The sequence below is a fragment of the Cylas formicarius genome, unplaced genomic scaffold (genome assembly GCF_029955315.1).
Source record: "Cylas formicarius isolate icCylForm1 unplaced genomic scaffold, icCylForm1.1 PGA_scaffold_10__41_contigs__length_53128322, whole genome shotgun sequence".
Taxonomy (NCBI): Eukaryota; Metazoa; Arthropoda; class Insecta; order Coleoptera; family Brentidae; genus Cylas; species Cylas formicarius.
Window position 1 is genome coordinate 6,487,761 of NW_026844214.1, and position 24,805 is coordinate 6,512,565.

At 33.1% G+C, this 24,805-nt stretch overlaps 1 protein-coding gene across 2 annotated transcripts in view; it reads right to left on the bottom strand.

The window, feature by feature from the left end:
- The window catches only part of LOC132703228 (myb-related protein B), a 44,517-nt gene that overhangs the window by 16,281 nt on the left and 3,431 nt on the right, over positions 1–24,805 (bottom strand). For both annotated transcript variants that reach the window (XM_060672368.1, XM_060672359.1), the window contains exons 2-3: positions 8,850–8,982; positions 7,499–7,648 (exon numbers count right to left, since the gene is read on the bottom strand). In XM_060672368.1, coding sequence (XP_060528351.1) covers positions 7,499–7,648; positions 8,850–8,982 — 283 coding nt within the window. The remainder of the gene's footprint in view (positions 1–7,498; positions 7,649–8,849; positions 8,983–24,805) is intronic.

The window sequence follows — 24,805 nt, forward strand, 5'->3', positions numbered from 1 at the left end:
AAAATTAACAGTTATAAGCCATTTAAATTCACACCAGTACAAAAAGTACAAGAAGCAGATTTTAACTTAAGGCTCGAATTTTGCAATATAATGATGTATAGGCATAATATATTTCAAAATATAATTTGAAAATGCGCATTATTGCAGTTCGGAAAATAAAAAATGTGTTTTGAAGTAAACAAGTATGGTGCGCGATCTGGAGATCTAGAATGTTAGGACCCATATTTTAGCAACAAAATTTAAGATCCGTACGATATTTAAACTTATTAAGGCCCCTTATTCGGCAACTTATACATAATAATATTCCCCAAAGAGAGCATCCAAATTTAATTTGACAGCAAGACGGCGCTCCCTACCATCGAAGTGCTGCAATCATTCGTTTTTTAAACGAAAATTTCAGAGTGACTTGGACAAAACGGACCATTCTCCTGACCAGCGAGGAGTCCAGATTTGACCCCGATGGACTTTTTTTTGTGGGGCATACTGAATGATATGGTTTACAAAGATAAACCGTCAACAGTGGAAGTGCAGCAACGAGTTCGCACGGCAGTACACATAAACTACTTGTATTCTTCAAAACGGCGGACATATTGAAAACTTAATTTAACTAACTGCAAGTAAAAGTAACATTAGTTAGTGTTAATTTTTTGTAATCATTTCACGTCGACATTTAAACATAGAAATAACTAGTTTGCGAAATTTGGCAACAATGTGCAAGGCAAGGCTGAATATTCTGCTTTTAATATGACTTTTTAACAATGCTCTAAAACGATTAGGAACAAGTTTCTTAATTTTATTTGCCAATTAACCTAAAACGGTAAGCCAGAGACCCGTACTATGTTATATAATCGAAATAGTGATTAAAGTGGCTATTCGGAAATTCAATAATATACAGGGTGTCTCAATTTAAGAAAATTGAGAAAAGTATCATTTTGCGAAACGTGGCAACACCGCGTATTATAAGAAAATATTTTAAATCTGATCACTGACTAAAGAAAAGCATTATTTTCTTAAAAATTGTAGATGAAAAAAAGTTTAAAAAGTTAAAAAGATGATGGTTTAAACATACCCGAATTCAAAAAATGACCGCTAATAAGTTCAAAACGGTGCGTCACAGACCCATAGTCATATATATCGTTGAATTTGTCTTTGAAAGGAAAAAAATGTTACTTTGTTTTACCACCCTGTATATAAAAAAGTGCCTTGTGGGCTTCGAGATAAAGTATACGTTCTTCTTAAACGGGTCACCCTGTACATGATAATATTGAGCTTTGGCAAGGATTATGCTCTTAAAAAAAACAGTTGTTAGTTGATCGAGGTGCTTGAGTCTACTGCGACAACTCGCGTGTGCGGTATTACGATACGGTAGCCGGGGGTTTCATTTTTACTATATTACAGTATTATATTATATAACCTATAAACAATACATTTTTTGATCTCACTCAAGTATAACAAAATATTGATTAATGTTTCGCCTTACTGAAACAATGCCTTAGTTCAACAAGATTCGGGTGGAAAAGTCACTTTTGAGTCGAGAAAGTCTCATAGTCTCAAAGATCCAGGAAGCTAACGACTTTGACGTGCTGCCATTCATGATGTAACCGGCTCGAATTCCGAGCCGGTTGTACGACTTCTTGGAAGTATGATCGCGTTTACGGAGAGCGTTCCGTCAGCCTCGTGCGACGCACGTTCTTTTACGAACCCAAGTCGCGTTTCATGGTCACCCAAGTCGCGGTTATTAGACTCAAAAAGCCCGCGGAGATGCTTTTGTATTACCTTGGAACGCCGGACTCCCTTCCGGAGGCTCCCAACGACATGTGTGTTTTTCGAATAATGAATAAACAAAAATTACGTCAGTGTGGTGGAATACGTTGAAACTGCTATGCAAATACAGAGTGTACCGCCCGCATCAAGTATATCCCATTTTGTCACTATTCTATGATTTTTTTTGTCACATCCAGGAAATATTTTTGCACATCCATTTAGAAATTTTATTATTATCACTACTAAAGGACATAAAACCGTAGAAATCGATAATTTATGTGTGAAGAAAAGATCTTATATATGACTTCAAAAGTTAACAGAAACGGTAAAGTCTGTTCATAGATAAAAGAAAGTGACTAACTGATACAAATTATGGAAAGACCCGGGCAAGCTGTAAGAATGAAATATCGCCGAACAGATCCGTACTTTGCTTAGAATTTAATTATTTGGGGTTTTGTTAGGAAAGATACTAAACAATATTTATTTATTTACGTATGTATTTATGTTTAAACCTAAAATAAAATTACAAATTATTTTTATTACCTACTTAAATTACTTAAAATTATTCACATAATATATCAGTATCACTATCGTTATCATCGACTGTTCTAATTATTATTTGTTCTATATTATTTGCAATATGGACATACGATTGTTCTGCTTTTTCTATATGTTTAACAGAATATGCCCAACTTTGTGGAGAGATGTTAAAAACTTCGGTTTCTATAACTTTGAGGACATTGGAGTTAACACGGGGAAAACATTGTTACGACGAATGGCAGATTTCAGTTGGTGCCAAACATGTTCAATGGGATTAAATATAGGGTGGTAAAACTATATGCTCTAGATTTTTTGCATAACTATCACAGACGTATTCATTTTGTAGGTTCAAGCTTTGTAGAACTTCAATTAATTGCTTTTTGGTATAATCTTCGTGAAAATAAATTTCGTTAGTATACATGTAGTTTTGGATTGTTGTTTTTGTGTCACATGAGGAAGGGGTTTTAGTCAACTGTCTACTGTCCTAACTTGCATTGTCCATTACAATGACGCTATTAGGAGGAACGTTTGGAACTAGTTTGTTTTTAAACCAACTTTCAAATAAATCAGCGGTGGTGTCTTCATGGTAATTTAGAGAAGAATCTTTGATATTTTTCGCAGACAGAAAAAGTCCATTTGGAATCCAACCATCTTTAGAGACAGCATGCAAAATAGTTATTCTTTTACCTCTTTTTGATCCAAGTAAATAATTGGCCTTTGTTGTTCTGTGTAAATACAAATTTTATCAAGATATTCCAGTCGCCATTTCCAAATTCTAAAAGATTCCATTAAAACTTGCCTTTTGTGAATTTTTTTAAATCTAAAACCCATGTGTTGAATACACTTCCATAAGGTAGTTCTGCCACATTTAACATTTTAACATAACCACTTTCATCGGCACTCGAAAAAATGTCAGCATCGCTTCTTTTTTTCCTCGTTGAAATGGGATTATTTAGAATTTTCGTCAATGTGGCCGTTTCTTCTAAAGATGCTTGCTTGCTGGCACCACGTTCAATGAGAGTCAAATAAACATTGTTTATAACTTCCTTAGTCTCAATAGAATAGTGTTTTCTACATTTGGGCGGGAGCATCTCCTGAGATACACTAGACTCGCACATATTTTGCATAATTCGCACACGATTCACCACACGCTGTAGTACACACGAAATAAGAATGATTACTAATAAACATAAACTAAACTAACTAAACACAGGTAAGTATAAAATTATTTTCTATTACGGACCACAATATTACCTGAATTTAAATTCCGAAACCTTAGGTAATAATCTTGGTGCATTGTATGATAATGACCACCCTTGCATAATCCCATTCATCCCATATTTCCCATATTTATGAACAGACCGTACATAAATTTGTATCACATTTTCAAGTAAATCGAAAATAGCAAAAAAAAATTTTGTTAAGTCTATAGCATGTAGAGTACACCGCAGAAAACATACATTGGAAATATTATATTGATTATGCTTTATTTTTTGAAAATATTTACTGGTGCGTGAACGCACCACTGGTTTTATCTGTGAAACAAAACTTTGTTATTGCAAGTCTAGACGAGTCAGCGCATGTAGAACAAACAACCAACAATTAGCCTGTTCTTTAGTATTAATTTGTGCATTGTGCAGTTAACGTTAGAGTTCGTAAAATATGGCATTTCCGAGGTATTTGAAACAAAAGGAATTAAAGGCGGCTATGGACGAGATCGTGATGGATGAGGACAATAAAAAATGAAAGTCGTAAGTATTATTTGGATTTACGCTTGAAATAATTTTGATGTTTTTTTAATGACGAAGTGATTGATTTGATTTTAAATCTTACATTGCTTTGCGACTTTTAAAAACTGATAAAACAATTACTCAAAGAAATCTTGCACCTACCATAGAAGAAGCCACACAATTTACGTTTGTAATCAATGTAATGCGTGCATTTACATACATACATGCTTTGTAAAATATTACCAAAAATAAAACCGTTTTTTTGTATCAAATCAGGTTCTATTTGGAAAATCAATCTACTTTTAGTTGTTTTCTGTCGAATTTGAACTTTCCTTTGTATATTTATGTATAAATTATACGTTACACCTTATGTGCCCCAAAACATTATTTATTGTTTTTTCCCAGTGGTTCGCACCAGTATTTTTTTGTATGTTTCGAGTTTTTATTTTTTTTTACACATGTAATGTATTAAGTGCAACAAAATAAATAATTTCAGAGAAAAAAAGTATTTTTTTATTTTTTTTATGTTTGGGATAAAATGAGATAGGAAAAAAAATTGTTTGGTGGTCTTCACATATTTGACCCTGCTACTATTTTATATCTCCTGTCTCACCGGACACGATTGTACTTTATTATAAATTTTGTTTTATCTATATAGGGTACATGTTTAACCTTTTTTGTTTTAATTTTAACAATATCCGACATTTGTCGACACAAGTCTAAGTGAAAGTAAAAAATGTTTTTCAATTTATATACATATTTAAATAGAAAAAAATATGAAGATTTCGCGAGCTTTGTCCGAATAAAAAATTATGACAGCTCAAAAAAGGTTTCTTTCTCTATTTCGCGACAACAATTTGTTGGATAGAAACGTAAGAAACCATATTCCCGTGAATCGGAATTTTGTCAATTCAAAATCTCCATCACCTGGTAGACAAAACAAGTTTATTTTGAACCATGCAACTTTTAAACAACTTGTTTTAGAACTGGAAATAAATGTCCTAGGAGGGAAATACTATATCAAATAATTTGATTTCTCGAAAATATTTCTTAGTCCACCATTGATAATTTGATCACGCTAAAATACACAACTATGTATACGGGATGATTCATTAATAATTGGAAATTCATAAGGTGCAGAATCCTGAGCTCAAAATACTAAGACTTACCCTATTTTATATTTTTATTTAAAAATTAGAACATTTGCAAATCGCAAAGAATAAAAAAAAATTGGAAATCTTGTACGTTCATATGTAGATAAAGCTCTTTTACGATGATTTTTTAGTTCGAAGATCCAAACATATCGCAATAAGTGGTCCAGTTCTGAAATCGCAAGTCGATGAATTAGCCAGGGGATTAGAGGACGAGGATTTTAGTTGTCTCTACGGGTTGGCTCGAACGTTTTAAAGTTTGTCACAACATAAACGTAGCAAAAATTTCTGGAGATATTAACAAACAAGCTGTGCTGAACTGGTTCGAGGATAAGTGGACCAGTATTGCACAAAATTACAGCTCTGAGGATATTTTCAATGCTGACGAGACTGGGCTATTTAACATGACTCCAGATCGTACCCTTAAATTTAGAGGAGAAAAGTTTTTCGTTAGGAAGCAGTCGAAGTTGAGGTACACCGTTTGGGTTTGTGCAAATATGACAGGAAGCGAAAAATGCAAACTTCTTGTTATTGGCAAATATGAACGTCCGAGATGCATGAAAAATGTGAAAAATCTATTTATAAGTCAAACCAGCAAGCGTGGATGACTTCAGCGATTTTTTATAATTATTCAAAGGATTGGGAGGAAAAACTAAAACGCCAAAATAGAAAAATATTGGTTCTGGTTGACAATTGTGCAGCTCATCCAAAAAATCTATTCGTTTTAAATATTGGATTAGAGTTTTTGGCTCCAAATAACATCTCAGTCATCCAACCAATCGATCAGGGCATCATAAAATACCTTAAAACATATTTGAAAATAAGGAACCTTTCAACATCACTATCCTAGACTCCACAAAATTACTTGCACAATTTTGGAATGATGTTACTTCAACCACGATTTCAACGTGTTTTCGACATGCAGGTCTGATAAAATCAGAAGATAAGTTTGATTCAGACGATGACTTACCTCTGGTTCAGTGGTTCGAGAATTACAAAAATAATGACAAGATGAATGGGAGGTTCCCCTAAGTAATTGGTTGCGCAATAGCGGCCAACGTTTAACCAACATTGAAATGATATTGTTAGTGAGGTTTTACAGGCAAATGATCCTCAAAGCTCTGGTAACGAAAGCGACGATGATGTTCAATTTTTTTACAATCTACGTATAATGTAATTGATGATATTATGCAAGCGTCCTGGAAGGTTGCGAAGCATATCGAAAATATGAAATTTGTATTGAGAAAAAATAAACAAACAAAAATAACGCATTTTTTTACTTGTATGTTGTAAAGTTTATATAGATAGATAAGTTTTAGTTTAGTTAGTACCTATATTAGTGTTTATTAGTTTTCTATTTTTATATAAAATAAAAATATGTACGTATCTACATAATTTCTGTGGTTTTCTTTTATAGCGTACTTCGGCTTATAGAGTACTCATTTTCTGGTCCCTAGATGATACTTTACAACAGGAGTTCGCTGTACGTTAAATAAACTTTTCTGGCTACTACCAGAACGTGCGACAGAAAGTGGCTGATCGACCATCCCAAATTTTGTGGCACTGGTGGAATTGCCATTTTAGAATAATTTTTTGATTCTTTCATACTATATGTGCAAGTAACATACTCTTTCTTCCTAACAAAAAAATCATAATTTTTCTTGACATTTAAAGTTAAACATGAATGCGCACAATATTAATATATATATTAATATCAGAATTTAATATTAAGAAACAAATATTAAGATTTTGAGCTCGGAATTCTACGATTAAAACATTTTCAATAAATTTAATTAATAAATATATTCAATAAATATATATAAATACATAATACGTAGAAAATCCAGCTACTTATATATCCAGCACTTTATATATAGAAATTTGTTCTCTCTTATGCGAGCATGTTGCTGTTAAAAATTATAAGTAATTTTGCTATATCTAAATAGTTGGCAGTCGAAAATGGAACCACTTTTTTTTTGTCATATTTTACTTACTTACTGCCTTCGTATCCGTGAATCGTCCTAACGGATATGAAATAAAAAATAAAAATTTTAGTACAAACAGTTCGCCGAAACGAAAATTTTGAAAGTGGCAAAACTGGACAACATGCCATGCAAAGATATGGACAAGGCAAAGAGAATTTTAAGTAAAAAGTCTTCTCATCATTTTGTCAGCTTTTGTTAAACACTTTTTTTGGCATAAATATCTGCACTTAAGCGCTACTGATAATCTCATCTAAATTCGAGAAACCCTAATGTCTTAGACGCGATAGTATACGACTGTCTAGGCGAACAAATTAGAATTAACACAAACCTCTTTGGTCCAAGGCCCTTTCACTAATTCCGGATTAACCACTTTGGTCCATCTTTGTTGACACTGAACATCCGACCTGTCGGGAAAATGTTCTGATATCAGGTCCCATTTCTCATTGTATTCTTCAACATATTGCTTCAATTTGTTATCCTGGAAAAATATTATCTTATAATTCTATAATAGTTTTGATTAATAGATTTCTGTATCTTGAAATAAGTGACGTCAAATGTTTTGTGATCTCAAAAATAAGGGCTTGTCAGATTTGGAAGAAAGTAAGATCACAGGCATTTATTGAAATGGTTAACTTAACAAAAAGACAAAGAGCACAGCACAGTATATAATCATCATATAATTAATAATGAATACTAAAATACTTAAGTAAAACTTTACTTACTTTAACAAATTTTAATCATAGGTGAATTATAAATTCCAGGGTTTGTCCGGTCTTGTTGTAATACCACAGCAATAACTACTGGTAGAGTTCTCCAAACCATATACCGTTTTTACAACCATCTGACTTGGAAATGAGTTTAAGATCCGCCTGTTCTAAAGCGGAAGCGGCCATTCTTTTCAGCACGTGTACCACAAGCCAGGGCCGTATTTAACATGTTAGCCGACAAAAACTCTGGCGTGCGGACTGTTGTATTTTAAGAGTAGGGAAATTCTCTTTGATTAAGCTGTTATATTAATTCATATTAGTGTGCTTTATACAAATCTTCCTAAAAGAGTCCCTACTTGAGGTAGCTCGATTTCAAGTTGAATTTACACATTGGGTAGGTTGATCTCCTACATTAAAAGCACATTAGAAAGCTTAAACTAATTGCCAATATAAGGGTTCAACACAATGACTCTAAAATATTGTCCTAGAATTCCAAAATCTGATGTAGATAATTGATCTATAATGGATGATTTCCCAGTTTGCTTCATATATTTATATTTTTATATTTATAATAAACATTTTTATATAAGAATGGATTTTTCACTGCATAGACTAATAATTATCGAGAATCTCATCTATGAAACTCGTTCAGCTTTTAGCATTTGTATGCACGAAGTATGGAAGTACGGTTCTGTAAAGTCATTGTGGAATTATGAATCTATTTATTGAGACCATCATAAAAATTTACCAAAGTTAAATACCGGATTATGTCGAAAAAATTGTATATCGTTTGGAGAACTATAGTAACAACGTGGCGAACCAACGAGAATAAAATAAGAAAGCCATTTCCATATTGAATATTCAAAATTGTCTATCCAATTTAGTTATTAGCCAACTCCAATGCGTTTTGTTACTATCTTTTCAAAATGGAGAATACAATAAAAAGTTGTTTGCATGTATAAATGCACGTACCTCGTCCTTGCTCCATCGCCCCTTGTTAATTGGTTTTTTAACCTTGGAGTGCTGGGATTCCTCTACGCCTGTCGAATCGTCTGAATCTTCGTTTCCTGAATTGTCTATTTCCGAATCCAAATCTTTTTTATACCTGAAATGTAAGAAAAATCAATAAACAGTTTATTTAAACGACTACCTACATTTTAATGAAAGACGATAGTCCAAAAACTAAAAAGGACGAAAGAAATGTAACTAGGTTAACGTTTGCGTTCACAAACGGAAGAAAATGGGTCATCCTTTCAGATAGGAAATTCGACCTAAGCTTACTGAAAGGCTTAAACATGTATTTGAATAGATACCGGATGTAGGCAAATTATATGTTGAATATTTTAATCGTTCTTGTAGAAAATATTCGCCAGGGATCGTTACAAATCAACCCAAACGAAAGAAGATCTCACGGCATCGGGTCAAAACTTTCGGTTATGATTAATTATTATTATATTGAAAGATTTAAAAACAATACAAAATGTATATAACGTTTTTTAATCGTGCATATTTAAGATAGTTTGGCAGGCAATTCAGACATAATTCTAATACTATAACATCAAAATATACAGTGCGAACCTCTAACTTGGAATAAATTCAGTGAAAGAAAATTTTATGTTTGGGCAAGTTGATGAGTATTTGAAATGGCCCTTTTTTTAATTTAAGACATGTTAAGCAGAGTGTCCCAAATTTCAGACATGATGTCATCGACTATTGTTGATTTTTTTTATTACTACTTTCAAAGTTTATATTTTTACATATTATTTAATAATATATAAGGTCATTTTAGTCACAAGTTTTATGTCGCGAGTTTTTGGGTACACTTTTGAAAAACCGAATTGCAGAAACGCCCGAAGTGGCTCGCGACCGTGTGCAACGAAGTTACAGCCGGGAGTAAAAAATTATATTTAACGATCATCTCTTAATTTAAAAAAATAATTCAACTTAAAATAAATGTTGATAACATGAACGTAGATAAATGGATAACTTTATTTGTATGTTCAATTTACATTACGTTCTAAATTCTAAAGGTATGGTCTGTTCATAGATATAAGAAAGTGACCAATTGCTTTTGAATGGGATTATCCAAGGGTGGTCATTAACATACAATGAAACAAGATTATTACCTAAAGTTTCGGAATTTAAATTCATTAAAATTGTGGTCCGTAATAGAAAATAATTTTATACCTACCTGTGTTTAATATTCTTTGGATTGGTATACTACTTAAGTTGTTTATTAGTAATCATTCTTATTTCGTGTGTTGAATCGTGTGCGGATTATGCAAAATATGTGCGAGTCTAGTGTATCTCAGGAGATGCTCCCTCCCAAATGTAGAAAACACTACTCTATTTAGACTAAGGAAGTTATAAACAATGTTTATTTGACTCTCATTGAACGTGGTGCCATCAAGCAAGCATCTTTAGAAGAAACGACCATATTGACGAAAATTCCAACATCAATTGTATGGAAAATTGTGAATAATCCCATTTCAGCGAGGAAAAAAAGAAGCGATGCTAACATTTTCTCGAGTGTAGATGAAAGTGGTTATGTTAACATGTTAAATGTGGCAGAACTACCTTATGGAAGCGTATTCAACACATGGGTTTTAGATGTAAAAAAATTGACAAAAGGCAAGTTTTACTGCAATCTTTTAGAATTCGTAAATGGCGACTGGAATATCTAGAAAAAATTAGGATTTACAGAGAACAACAAAGGCCAATTATTTACTTGGATGAAACCTGGTTCCACACTTATGATTATATACAGTTTTAAGGCTTCTACCTTACCACCGTATATTTAATCCCATTGAATACGTTCGGCACCAACTGAAATCTGCCATTAGTCGTAACAAGTTGGGCAAATTTTGTTAAACATATAGGAAAAGCAGAACAATCGTATATCCATATTGCAAATAATATAGAACAAATAATAATTAGAACAGGCGATGGTAGCGATAGTGATACTGATATATTATGTGAATAATTATAAATAATTTAAGTAGGTAATAAAAATAATTTCTAATTTTATTTTAGATTTAAACCTAAATACATACATAAATAAATAAATATTGTTTAGTATCTTTCCTAACAAAACCCCAAAAAACTAAATTCTAAGAAAAGTAGGGATCTGTTAGGCCATATTTCATTCTTACAGCTTGCCCGGGTCTTTCGTTAATTCGTATCACTTTCTTATATCTATGAACAGAGCTTGCAGCAATATTATCAAAAGTGAAAAAGAAATTGAAAATGTGTTTATTCATAAACCCATTCAAAATAATTATAAAAAAACGATAACGTCACTGTTTATTTTTTTAAAATTATTATTTATTGAATTTATATTTTCCGAAGTTAGAAACTATTTGACCATATCCTGCGCGTCAACACAATCGTTTTATCGGTGATTACGAAGCGTATTGCTGTAATGGAAAACGAAAAGTGACCTGCAGGTGGTGAAGAAATGACGTTTTAAAATGTGAATGCAAGTGTTGTGTTCAAATTAACATGCAGCCTTTGCTTCTTGTAAAAGCGCCCGCATAAATAAAAATGTCTTTTATTAACACGGAAAAGCATTTTAAAAGAATTCTCAAACCGGAATTTCAAGTCAAACTCTTTCGTCATTACAAAAATTTGTTTTATAAAGGAGGAGACATACCACGCATTCATTTAACTGAGAAATTGAAAACATTATAACACATCTCTTAGAAATATTATAAACACCAAACGATCGTCACCTCTCTCTGATAAAGAGAATCGCACATAATACGTGACAAATTTAATTATACACGCAGCTATATGCAGTTCGAAAAAACAAGTGTTGTTTGGTAAATTTTAATTTGCATATGGCTTGCAAAATCTTGTTAAATTTAACACAAGGAACACCAATAAATTAAAAGTTTCAAAACATGCAAATGATGTGCGAACCACAATTTTGTTTGATTGATTTCTATAAATCACCATTGGTGGATTATGGATAATAACTAATCATATATTATTCTTTGTCTATACACCTTTCTTGAGCCGTTTAAAAAAGTCGATGTGATAAGTTTAAAATCAATAAGTCCTTATACACTTTTAAAACTATTCAAGGAAGAACAAATGCGAAAATGATATTCAAAGAAATTATTGCATGGAACCAGTTAAATTTTATCGCAAATAATTATAATCATGAAGCGACCTAGTTTTACCAAGCGCGCATATTATTCCAAAATCAGCTGGGCAACATTGATAATCCCTATCTTAATAAATTTGCATAATTGTATATTTATTATTTCCGTTTTAAATAACATAATTCACTTTCGAAACTGCAGCAGGTTCTTCGCAGTTTAGTTTTCCTGCTGTACTTAGCGAAAAGTTAGACATACAAGGCACTCGTATAGGAAACTTGCTTAACTCAAAGCAGATAAATACAACGAAAATGACCCAATCAAAACCGCATTGTTTAAGGATCAGTCTGAGTGACTTTAAACAAAGCAAATACATCCTTTACTGGATTTTCAGTCGACCATTTATTACGTGATCTACGCCCTTTCCATCGCATGAAGACGGAAATGGACGATAAGAACAGGATATTTTACTTAAATTATTTTTTCAAGCGTACATCCTACTACTATTATTAATGTTGAAAAGCCGTAGGGAAATAAATGTAATAGTATATTATGCAACAAGTACGGTAAACGTTTAACTTTACCGAACGTGTACTATACTTTTTCTACGACCGTCAGTTTTTGGGTACATTTTCGCAAAACAACAAGAATACATTCACCCTGACAGTCAGAATTGACAAACGTCAAAATTTAAGGCGTGAGAAATATCTCCGAAAACATCCGATCGCTCCCAAATCCGTGCGGTAAAATCTCGGAAACGTCCGAAATGGCTCGGATTCGTGGGAAACGAAATTGACGTGGTACGTGACGCTTCCCGCGCGCTAGATCGGTGGGTAATTAGGTATTTTACAGACGGGAGTAGAAAAAGAAATTTTCGATATTATTAATTCGAATAATTAAAATAAATATAGTGCGGTTAATTTTTATAATGATTTGGTGACTTCACTGCGTTACTTAATCATGAACATTGAACGTTTCGATCGCACACCAACTGCCAACTCGAGAAACAATTTCGATTGAAAAAAGGGATGTTAATTGCACGCGTTAGATAGTGCCACATGCTTCCTAGTTTACATGTGCACCTGCCTAAGGTTGATGAGACACCTCTCTCTCTTTCTTGGACATTGAACTTAAATACTGTTAGTCCTAAACTTAGAATGTACAATTTAATAACACCTGTCCGCCAATATTAAAAGGACAATGTGGAACCTTAATCGCCTATAAAAGACAATCAAGCACCAAATAAAAACACTCAGAAAATTATATGTACCATAAAATAGCATAGTCACTCCATTTTACTGCACCTGGTCGTTCATGGGATGAAACAATATTTACAGATTTCACCATATCTTACCCTTTCTCATTCGTTTTGCTTGCGTAACAGAATCTCAATTCCCACCCCTAACAGAACACGGCGAGAGCAATGTAACAAAAGGGTGGTCCGCTTGAGTGAATATCTAGCACGCCGATGTTACTCAGCTTAGCTATTGTCTTTTTCACATTTAAATAGTTTATACGTCCTCTCTCAACGAGTGGCACTACGATAGGGCAGTAAAGGAAGATATGATACGAATTTAGACCAGAAAGGGAACTATTGTACAATGGCTATTTGGAAGTTCTAAAAAATGTCAAGGGAGTCGAAATTTTTTAGATGAAATATTAAATTTATCTTCATCCTTCTCCTAAATTTTCGTCGTATTTCTAGTATAGCTAAATAATAAAATTGTTAATTTTTGAAGCTACTGTAATAATTTTTACAAAACTTCTGGATTCCTCCCGCGTCGGTTTTTGCTGAGTCGAACTTGTTAACGTTTCGCCAATCATCCTGTTGGCTTCTCCGGAGCTTGACTGAAACAGTTTCTGTTGGCTTCTTCGGAGCTTGACGCAAAAACCGCCGCAGGAGGAATCCAGAAGTGTTTGTGAAAAGTAATAAAATTGTTCTGATCTAGCCTACGACAAATAGAACATTCTCGCAGGAATACAAAATCTTTAGTCATACAAATTAATTTAAGTTAAAAGAAGAAGCGATATCTACATTACTTTAAAAGGTTTTTCCTAAAATTTTCAAAATTGTTAAGTTTTTTTGTAATGGTTTATTAGAAAATTTAAATTTTCTGTAAGTGAAGGAAGTCGCTACGAGCCCTTTGTTCCCTCTCTTAGACAGAATACTAATTCTTTACCAAATATTATAAATATGCCAGTGGTCAATTTGTTTAATAAAACTGTACAAAATTACAAACTATAAACCAAGTCAATAAACAATTTAAAATATACATATATATATATATATATATATATATATATATATATATATATATATATATATATATATATATATATAAATTAGTTTTGGTTAGATAGAATACAAAACTTAATATAATTAACAGACTGAAGTTTATTCAGCACTTCAAACGTAAAATTTCTTTCGCTTTTCGTTTATATTTTTTAATTTTATTATACACCCGCAGGACAAATTTTTATATGCATGTTAAATTCATTGTTGTATAAACAAGCACTAAAAAGTATCGTTAATTGCAAAATTTAAAAAACAACCTTTAAACAAATTTTAAAATTTCACCAAAACAATCACGGGAATTTTGTTCGAAAAAATATATGCATTTTTAACAATTTTTATCTGGTAAAAATGGATGCAGAAATTGCATCGTGTCTAGCGGGCTGAAGAGTCCCCTTTTTTGTATAATAAATACTACTACTATTTCTCCCCAAAACATTTGCGAGGAAGGGGTATGAAAATCATATTCATTATTTTTAATGGTTTTCTATATTTTGGCAATTAAATTAGAATAATGGTTCTATTCCATAGCCGGTCCTCTTCATAATCACCGGGTGACTTATCTTCTAATATAAAATGTACTAACAATTTCGATCAAGTAAAGGCATAAGGGGAGACCATCTGCCCTTCGCCGAGAGGGGGTCCTAGGGACACCTGCCAGTCCCGTATGACCCCTCTGTTGAGAATGTAATGTGCGTGTACGCGCCATTAAGTGAACGCAGTGTCGGATCCTACAAAGTCCAAAGAGTTAACATTTTGATTCTCTATATAAAAACAATTTCTGTGGTCAAGCAGTATTCATAACGTAGACAAACTAAATTTCGCTCTCGGTTAGGAACCAATGGCAGATTATTTGACCAGGGGCGTACACGGGGAGGTGGGCAAAGGTAATTGCCACCTCTCACAACTCCAAAGAAATAATTTTATTTTTTTTTAGAACTCGAAATTTTAAAAATAAACTTGTTTTTTTATTTAAATATCAATACCCATAATTATTTATTTTATTTTTTGCAAATTTCACAAATGGCAAAGTGAATTCTTACGACTACTCATACTTCAATTTCAAGCGAGGCTAACACTCTATTACGAGTAATGGTACTTACAAATATTTTTTCACGCATTCAATAATTATTCTAGCTCCCAAATTGAACAACCGCCATTTTCAGATCTTAGTATCTTAGAACTTTTGCTAAAAATGGCAGGCAATTGATGATGTAAGTATGGACCCTCGTCAAATGGATCTTTATGTAAATCACATTATTGATGGCTACAACATAATTTCAAATTTTTACTATACTGTAAACACGGTGCTCCCAAGATTAAAAAAATCATTAAAAATTATTTAATTGCGTATTGCATATTACACGGACATAATTCAAGTAAACGAAAAATTTCAGGAAAGTTCTCTGCATTTTGAACTGTTATCGAGATAAAAAATCAAAATTGTAATAACTTTCAATCAGCTCTGAATCAGACAATTATTAGAAATAAATCTACCAAGGGCCATCAATATCAGAAAAACGGTTTCGACAATTTATTTAATTAATTTGCTGAAATATTCTTGCAAAGAAGACATAAGAACAGGCATTAAATGAAATTTGGGTGATTGCCGCCAAAATTAAAACGTACGTGTTACTTACTTAAAGCTTAATTAGTTTATAAAATAGCGCTAATGTTTGATTTGAACTAAAGAACCCTCGCTTTATCCAAATATTTGCATTTAAAACGACCCAGGCATTTTTTGGTTTCTTTGGACGAGGTAATTAAAATGTCAAAAAATTCCCCAGACCAAATCCGTTTATTATTATTATACAAGCTGATGTACAGGGTGGCCGGTTTAAGAGGTGAGCATACCTTATCTCTAAATCTATAAAATGAATACGAAAGTTGTTTCTAGTAAAATTATTTGTAATTTTTTTGCATATTTTCAATTGTCACTCAATTACATACAGGGTGGTCAAATAAAGTTATATTTTTTTAAATGAAACGCCCTATATTTTATTCAATACCCCTTTAAAAGGTTATATTGGGTAAGTTTTTGTTACGTTGAATATTAACTTATAGAAAATAATACTTTTTCTCAGACAATATCCACGCATTGTTCTGCGATGCACCCTTTTAAATTTATTGCCCACGTTTATCAATTCTGAGGCATATTGGTTTATGAAAATGCTGTATCGATCATCATTTATTTAAATACTGTAAGAATTATACTTTATTTATTTTTAAAAAAGCAACATTTGACAAACCTTTTCAAAAATAAAATTAATAATTCTATATTACATTTTCCACATGGCCACCATGTTGATTAATGCATATAGTATATATTACCTCCAAATGATTTATGGCATTTAATATATAATTCGGTCGCATTTAATTGGTTAATAACATCCACAGTTTGTTGTTGTAATGCGAAAACTTCTATGGGCTGATTTTTGAATACTATCTATTTTAAAGTGCCCCACAAAAAGAAATTCAGTGGGTTTAAACCCGGACTCCTTGCTGGCCAAATGGTGTCATTTTGCCCAATCCACCAAAAATTTCCATTTAAAAATTCACTGATATCACCACTTCGATGATAAGGAGCGCCATATTGTTGCCAAAATAAATGTGAATATTGTATTTCAGGAATAGTATGCCGAATAAAGGGCTCAATATTATTTATTAATAAATCTAAATATCGCACTGCTGTCAAATTTCCTTCATAAACTATTGGCCCCAAAATTCTATCTCTAAAACCCTCCACCACACTTTAATTGATCTTCTAACTTTTTTATTTTCTTCAAATTCACAAACTTTATTTTCAGAGCATCAGTAATGCATATTTTTTCGATTATGTAATGTTACTGATGCAAATATCGATTCATGATTAAATTAAAATGATTAAATGAATAATATTTTTTTAATAACCGGCAATTTTATAAAAAACATATTAGAAACGCTTTCAGAAGTAAGCCTGGGAATTGATAAAAATCTTCAATAAATCCAAAACGGTGCATCGCATGCCAATGTTCACATATATCGTTGGATTCTTCTTTTAGGGGCTATCCGAAAAATATACAGGGCGTTTGATTTAAGAAAATTGAGAGAACTCACAACTTGCAAAACTCCGCAACACTGCGTATTTGATAAAAATGTTGTTTGAGAAAAAGTATTATTTTCTAAAATATGTTACGCAGAAAAATGTTTTGAAAGGTAATATGCAACGTAACAAAAACCTTTTCAACACCCCGAATTCTGAATCCCGAAGATATTCGCTAATAACGGTGCATTAGAGACCGACATATAGATATTACCATAATAAAAAAATTTATTTGACTGCCTTGTATGTAATTGAAATAATATAAAAAATATTAAAGATACTTTTACTAGAAACAACTTTTATATTCAAACTTTTTCTTATAACACTCATAGATTTCGTGTACCTACGTGTAAAATGTTCAAACTTGGTTGAACTTTATAGTACCACTTATTTCGTCTAACTTCCAACTATCGCCGCCTTATCTAAGAATTATCTAGAACCGTGCAACCGTTATCTTTCAAATTACATAGGAAAATGTGGAACCAAAATAGCGTTAAAAATCTTGTTACAAAGTTAACTTAAAACTTGGCTGACGGACAAATATACTTAATATTGCGGCAGTAGTAGACGGCGAGTAGATAATATCACAAAAAGGTCCGCTCAGATGGCAACGCACACCCTTATACAGAACAGGCAAGTCACCCCGAAAAGCAATACAAATTCCATAGTAAAAGATTATTAGACATTCTAAAACTTGTGGGGACTTACCTGTCTAAATTAGGGGTGCGTCGTGGGAATTTTTTCCACGCAGGAATGGAAAGAGATCCAATCGAGCTTTCCCAATACGCGGTGCCGATTCTGTTTTGTTTGTGAAAGGGGGAGTTTTATAAAATATTCACTTGCGAATTCTCGATATCACATGCAGCGGGTTTGCACTGTAAAAACCATGTATATGGCCACTAAAACAGTTATTTTAAATTTTAGGAAACACAAAAAATTTTAAATGCATTTTTAGAATTTATAAAAAACTATGCTAATTTTCTAATTGGTGTTTAATGTCCATAAATGTAATAACAAATGATCTGAAGAAAACGCAATTATGCAATATATACACAAATTTAAATATCAACTAAAATAATTGTGATTGTGAAAGTGATAAAGCGAAATAAAGTTTCTCAAACAGGAAATAGCTGTTTTATGCATTGCAATAATAATCTTTAAAAATTTAAGACAGAAAAGTGCAATTGTAATTCATTTTTATGAATAATTCCACGGAATTCCACAAAATTCCACTGGCATTAAATAATGGCAATATACAATTCAAAATAGTGTATAAATGGCAAAATTTATATATTACTCTGCAGGGTAGTCCGTAATGCGCCAAAAAGTAATGAAAAGTGATATTTTTATAACTTGATTGGGCATATACTAGGTGCAACTTTGGGCGCCATTTTTTTTTATTATTTTAGAGGATCTTTTATTTAGAACAATCAACGTCAATCTTCTTCTTCCTCTTTATCAGCCCAACGACATCCACTCCTGGATATAGGCCTCCCCTCTTCTTTTCCACTCTTCTCTGTTTCTAGCGATCTGATGCCAGTTCCGACCCACTGCCTCTCTAGTATCGTCCATCTTCTGGGGGGTCGCCCGACATTTCTTTTATGCAGTCTCGGTCTCCACTGCATAATATGTTTGGTCCAACGAGTTTCGTCCTGTCTAACACCATGCCCTGCCCAAGTCCACTTCATTGCTGCAACTCGTGCTATTACATCCTCCGCTTTCGTCCGTCGCCTGATCTCTTTGTTTCTCACGTGGTCCCGAAGGCTGACGCCGAGCATGAGTCTTTCTATTACCCTTTGTGATGTTCGGAGTTTGTTAGCACCTTGGAAGTAAGAATTATTGTCTCTAGTCCGTATGTGAGAACCGGGAGAATGCTGCTGTTAAGAACCTTGGACTTGAAATTGATGGAGGATCTTTGTACGTACTCTTCTTTGAATTTCGGCTTGCTGGTTATCTATCCCTAGTTTTATTTGGTGACCCAGGTAGACGTATTCTTCAACCCTCTCAATCATCTGACCACCTATCTGGATTTGTGTGACTTGTGGATGAGGATTTCGGTCTTCATTAAGTTCATGGTTAGACAGACCTACCATTCCCGAAGCAATTTTGAGTTCCGAGAGCATTCCCTGCAACTCACTCAAGTGACTGCTGATGAGCACAATATCATTCGCAAAACGAAGGTGGTTTAGCCATTGCCCATCAATTCCAAGGCCTTTGTGGTTCCAGTGGAGCTACTTGAAAACATCCTCCAGTGCCAGTGTAAAAAGCTTCGGGGAAATAGTGTCTCTCTGTCTCACCACTTTCCCGACACGAATCAACCCAGGTGATAATTTTTCTCCGATTTTTACTTGTAGCTGGAATCTATCCTGGCGTTGTCCATTGCTCGAATTATAGCCCTTGACTCAACGGAATCGAAAGCTTTATTACAGTCGAAAAAGGGCAGATGGATATTTCGAGTTTTCGATTAGTGTTCGGACCTTTTAAATTTGCTCAATAGTGCTGTAACCTCTGCGAAAGCCTGCTTGCTCTGATGACTGGTAGCTGCCGAACTTTGTGATGAGTCTGTTGATGATTATTGTTGTAAGTAATTTGTAAGAATGTGGAAGAAGACTTATAGGTCTATAATGCTCAATATTGAATTTATCGCCCTTTTTAAACAGAATAACGACCTGGGCGTTGTTCTAAATGTCGGGGATTGTTCATGGAATTAAGAGTTGCTGAGCGCCCAGCTTTATCATTTCCTTGGTTAGTTTTTTCGCCAGGGGCTCGGCCGCTCTTCATTTATGAGAGGGCAAGATTGATTTCCGGTATATCTGCTGAGCCAACATTTGGAACCTTAATGGAATGTAAGTCGATTGATTTTTGATTTATTGAGGAATATAAGTCCGTAAATGTCTCAACTATTTGGGTGAGTTCGTTGCTTTCTTGTACAATACCTCCATGGCAGTTCTTATGATTTTCATATTCTTATTTTCTTCGATTACTGCTTTTATGAGTGCTGTGTTGTGATCCCTGATGTCTTGTCTCACTTTCTTTCTAATTTGTTTGTTTAGTTCGGTGTGCTCGATTGTACTCTTTTTCAAATTTCTTCGCTCGTCTATCAATTTTCTGGTTTGTTGTCATAATCTACTGTTCTTTGGTTTTTTAGTATGACATATTAACTTTGTAGCTGTCTGAATATCTGACTGAATTTTGTTTTCTAGCTCGTTAATTCCAAGTGTTGATATTTTGGTTATTGGCTGGAGTTTGTTGTTTAGGGTTTTTTGATATTTGTCTTAATGTTGTTTTAATTCCGCTAATGTTGGAAATTTGTGTGGACGCAATAATTTATTTCTTTCCAGTTTGGTGTTTATAATCACTTTGGCCCTAATCAGTCTATGGTTGCTTCCCAGATCAAAACGAATGTGTACTTTTGTTATCCATAGCCTCCTCATCTTTAATGAAGCCAGCGATTTACTTGAAATATATAATAATGCAAATAATTTTAAAACGGTGAGTTTTGAAACAAATGTAGTGTAACTTTTTTGCTGAACTTTTTACAATAACCTTTTAAAAAAATTAGGGGCGGTACTAATAAAAAAGTTTTGGTCACTTTTTTTTAAAGATTACTGTAGAGTGATCATTTCTAAGCAAACAAGTTTTACTACCTTTCTTTCGATAAAACACACCTTTTTTGGAGATATTTGCATTGGTATATGTTATATATATATATATATATATATATATATATATATATATATATATATATATATATATATATATATATTAAGGATAACTAGGCTATCTGGATTAAAAAAAAAACACACTCACATTCAAATTGACATTATCGTTGACGTTCATGCTTTACCGTTATTTTAAAACGGAATAAAAAAATAATTTCAAGTGATTAGTATGCCATAACAAATAACAAAAATATGCGTTAGTGAAATGTCTCAAAAACCTTTAACAAAAAAACTTTAACAGCCTGTATCTCACTGTCTTTTTAAGCCGATTTAGATGCAAATTCAGTGGTGTCGCTCATTTCAACAAGACATACCATTTTTGGTTGGTTACTTTTTGCATATACTTTTGAAGTATAAATAAGTAATATTTGTAAATCTAAATAGACGCGTTTTACTAATAATAATAAAAAATTGAGAAAGTTTAGATTTTCTATTAATTTAATAAATGTCCAAAAATGCAAAACGTCCTTGATAAAACTGCAATGGTTATAGCAGTAGTTTGTAACAGCAACACGATGTAGACAAAACAAATTGAATATCGACGAATCTCATTTCGAACACTGCAACTTTTGTATAACTTTTTTTTTGTAATATTATAAAACAAATTTTCTAAGAAGGATATACCGAAATTAAAGAATTTGGTTTGGCTTTTGTTAGTCCACATCTAATAATTAATTTTCGTGGATCCAGGGCATTATGGATCTAAATAGACAAAAGTTTAATCCGATTTAACCAACTTGTATTTTTATTTTTTAAAAAACGATGAAAAAGTGGCCACTCTGTATAGGAACGCATCGCACCTTGTTCAGTTTAGTGCAGTGGTCCCCAAACTGCTTTTTCATAGACTACTTTCAAAATTTAGCTGGTTCCGGTGACCCCCTGCAGATACATTTCTATAAATGCATTTTTTGTCACGTCAACGTATACCCCACGAGTCTCCCGTGGACTACCTGGACCTCTTTGGGAAGCGCTAGTTTAATGGATAGAAATATCAAATTTGAACTGAGGTGGCTTCTACTTGATGAAAATCCATTTAACAAAATAAATAAGAACTAGAAAGTTCAGATTTTCACGGAATTATATATTTTCACATGACAATTGTTTCGAAAACACCGTGTCTTTATCAAATTTATGTTGTCGAAACAATTGTCACGTGAAAATATATAATTTCGTGAAAATCTGAACTTTTTAGTTCTTCTTTATTTTATATCAAGTTTGGTTTGATTTGATTCGACTGTAATGAAAATTTAATTACACAAAATTGTGATAGATTTTCGAGTACATCTGGGTTTAGCAAGTTTTGCGATATACGTTTTTTGGTAGCATTAAAAAACTTATTCAGGTCTTATCAGACCATAACTAAATTTCGCGTAATATCCTTTACTGAATTAGATATAAACTAGATATTTCCTCAATAATGCTAATCCGTATTTGCTTAAAGGTGATCGACAATGATTCAGTAGAAATACTATTGTCGAACTTCAATTGTCTTTATTGTTTGTTTAAACGAAGTTTGAGACAGATGTATCACTGCCCGTTATGTGCAGACTAATTTTAATTCTAAGGCTACGAGGCTTATATAAAACGTAAGATTATGTCCTTCAGATAAGTAAGTTAGCTTTCACGTGGAAAGTTTGTTCACCAACGTGCCCTTGGAGGAATCGTTAGACACTGTAGATGCCAGATTGAGAAATAATTAATACACTTCCAGACTAAACTTTCAAGTCAAAGATAAGTTTGAAACTCGCGCTATAGATACGGCAATCGTTAAAGATCGACAGCGAGATTGCTTTCTCAACCATCTTAATACGACCGTTCATTAAATTTACCGTTGAGAAAGTGAAAAATAATGGCTCTATCAGCACCCCTTCCACCACCAACTATTCTAAAGCAACCAAGCTAGGAATCATCCAAACACTCTGTGACTGTGAAGAGTCATATATTGGAGAAACAAAAAGACCTTGAAATGGTCCCTTAACAAGGTCCTAAGCCGGATTGTCCACAGGAGACCGCATTGCAAAGTGTGCAAGTTTAAGAAAGCTGTATTCATTAAAAACAATGAAAACATCTTTAGCAATCCAAGCGTGAAAATATCTGCAATCTAGGAACCCTTAATAAAGCACCAGTCTTATTATCCTAGCGGAACAACCTCACGCTAGAATTCAAATTACTCTGAACTTCATAATGGATGGTGATGCATCTGTCCGTTAGTATTTCTATTGTCATTATATGTTTGTCTCAGTTCTTCAAATGAACTAAACTCAAACATATTTCCTATACCATATATTTTCGATCATTAAAAAACTACAAAGGATAAATTCAAGTAACAATTTTCAAAAGTACATAAAAAATATATATATGCTATCTATAGGAAATAATAAAATTCGCAATTAGGCAAAAACGATACGTCGCAAATGATTTTTGAGTTCGGATCTAATAAGAAGACATTTTAACAAAATCAATTTTCCCTTCTAATAACAAAACAACAATATTACTTTACAAATTTGACCCAACTCAATGACCTGAGGCGAATTACATATTTACAGGTAAATAAAAAGAAAAAAAAGGTTGCTTTATTTTATTTTTTTTTGTGACGTTTTATCGTTCTAATAACTTGCAAACAATATATCTTTAAAAAAATTCAGAATCTATATGAAGCAGATAATGATTTAATTGAAGCGAAGACACCAGAAATGACAACCAACGAGATTACAGAAATAGAAGACCACGATGTAAGGCAATCCCTTTCAAAACTAAAGAAAAGTATTTATATCCCTTTTTGGGAACTGATCTTTACACTAGACGACGTAGGACTGATCCCCAACCAAGAAATAACGCTCATGGATCAATCGCTTTATCATCTTACAAAGTTACATCACGCAAGAAATACCACGTAAGCGAACGGACTATTAGACGAAGACTTGAAGAAGCTAGTAATAGACCCGTAACAGAACTTCAAAAAAGTCGCGGAGGTGCATTAATGGGTCGCCAACACCAAATAACGTTACAACACAATACATTTTTGAAAATGGTGCTAAATTTTCATTGCCCTTTTTGAGTGTCCAGCAGTTTCGGTAAAACCACAACAGTAATGGTGCGCAAAAGCGCATAAACATTTTCCTTGTGACGTAAGTCGATACAAAAACACGCCGTCTGTGTGAACAATAGTTGTTCTATTCCTTTCTCTGGGGTTCTCCCTTATCTAAACTCCTTTTTCTCGCAGCTGTCTTTTAAAAAGCGCGTGCCTTCCGTGTCTGCTCGCCGAAGAATTCATTGATATATTTCCATCTTTTTTCTTTTATACGATCTGCGTGTAACGACGTAGCCAAATGTCTTCTCCATTGCCCTCACCTTTCCTTTACGCGGGAAAATATTCGTCTGAAACGGGATCGTCGGTCCTGCCCTTCGATCTAACTAACTACGTAGTAAGTAGTAAATAGTAATAATAAGTTTTTTATTTCGCTTTTTAATTTTTTAGTATCTTCTTTATATTACCTACTTTACAGTAATGGAAATCGCATTATATTTAGTAAATTAATCCAGATCCCCTCACCCAACCCTAATCGTAGATAAATATTTTCTTTCTGGTTCAATTCGGATTAAAAAATAATAATCTTTAGTCGCACCTTTATCGGGTTCGATAGAACTACATCATGAGACTACCTACTTATTGATGGGAAAATACTTTTTTCTACTCCAGTCTGTAAAATACCTAATTACGCACCGAT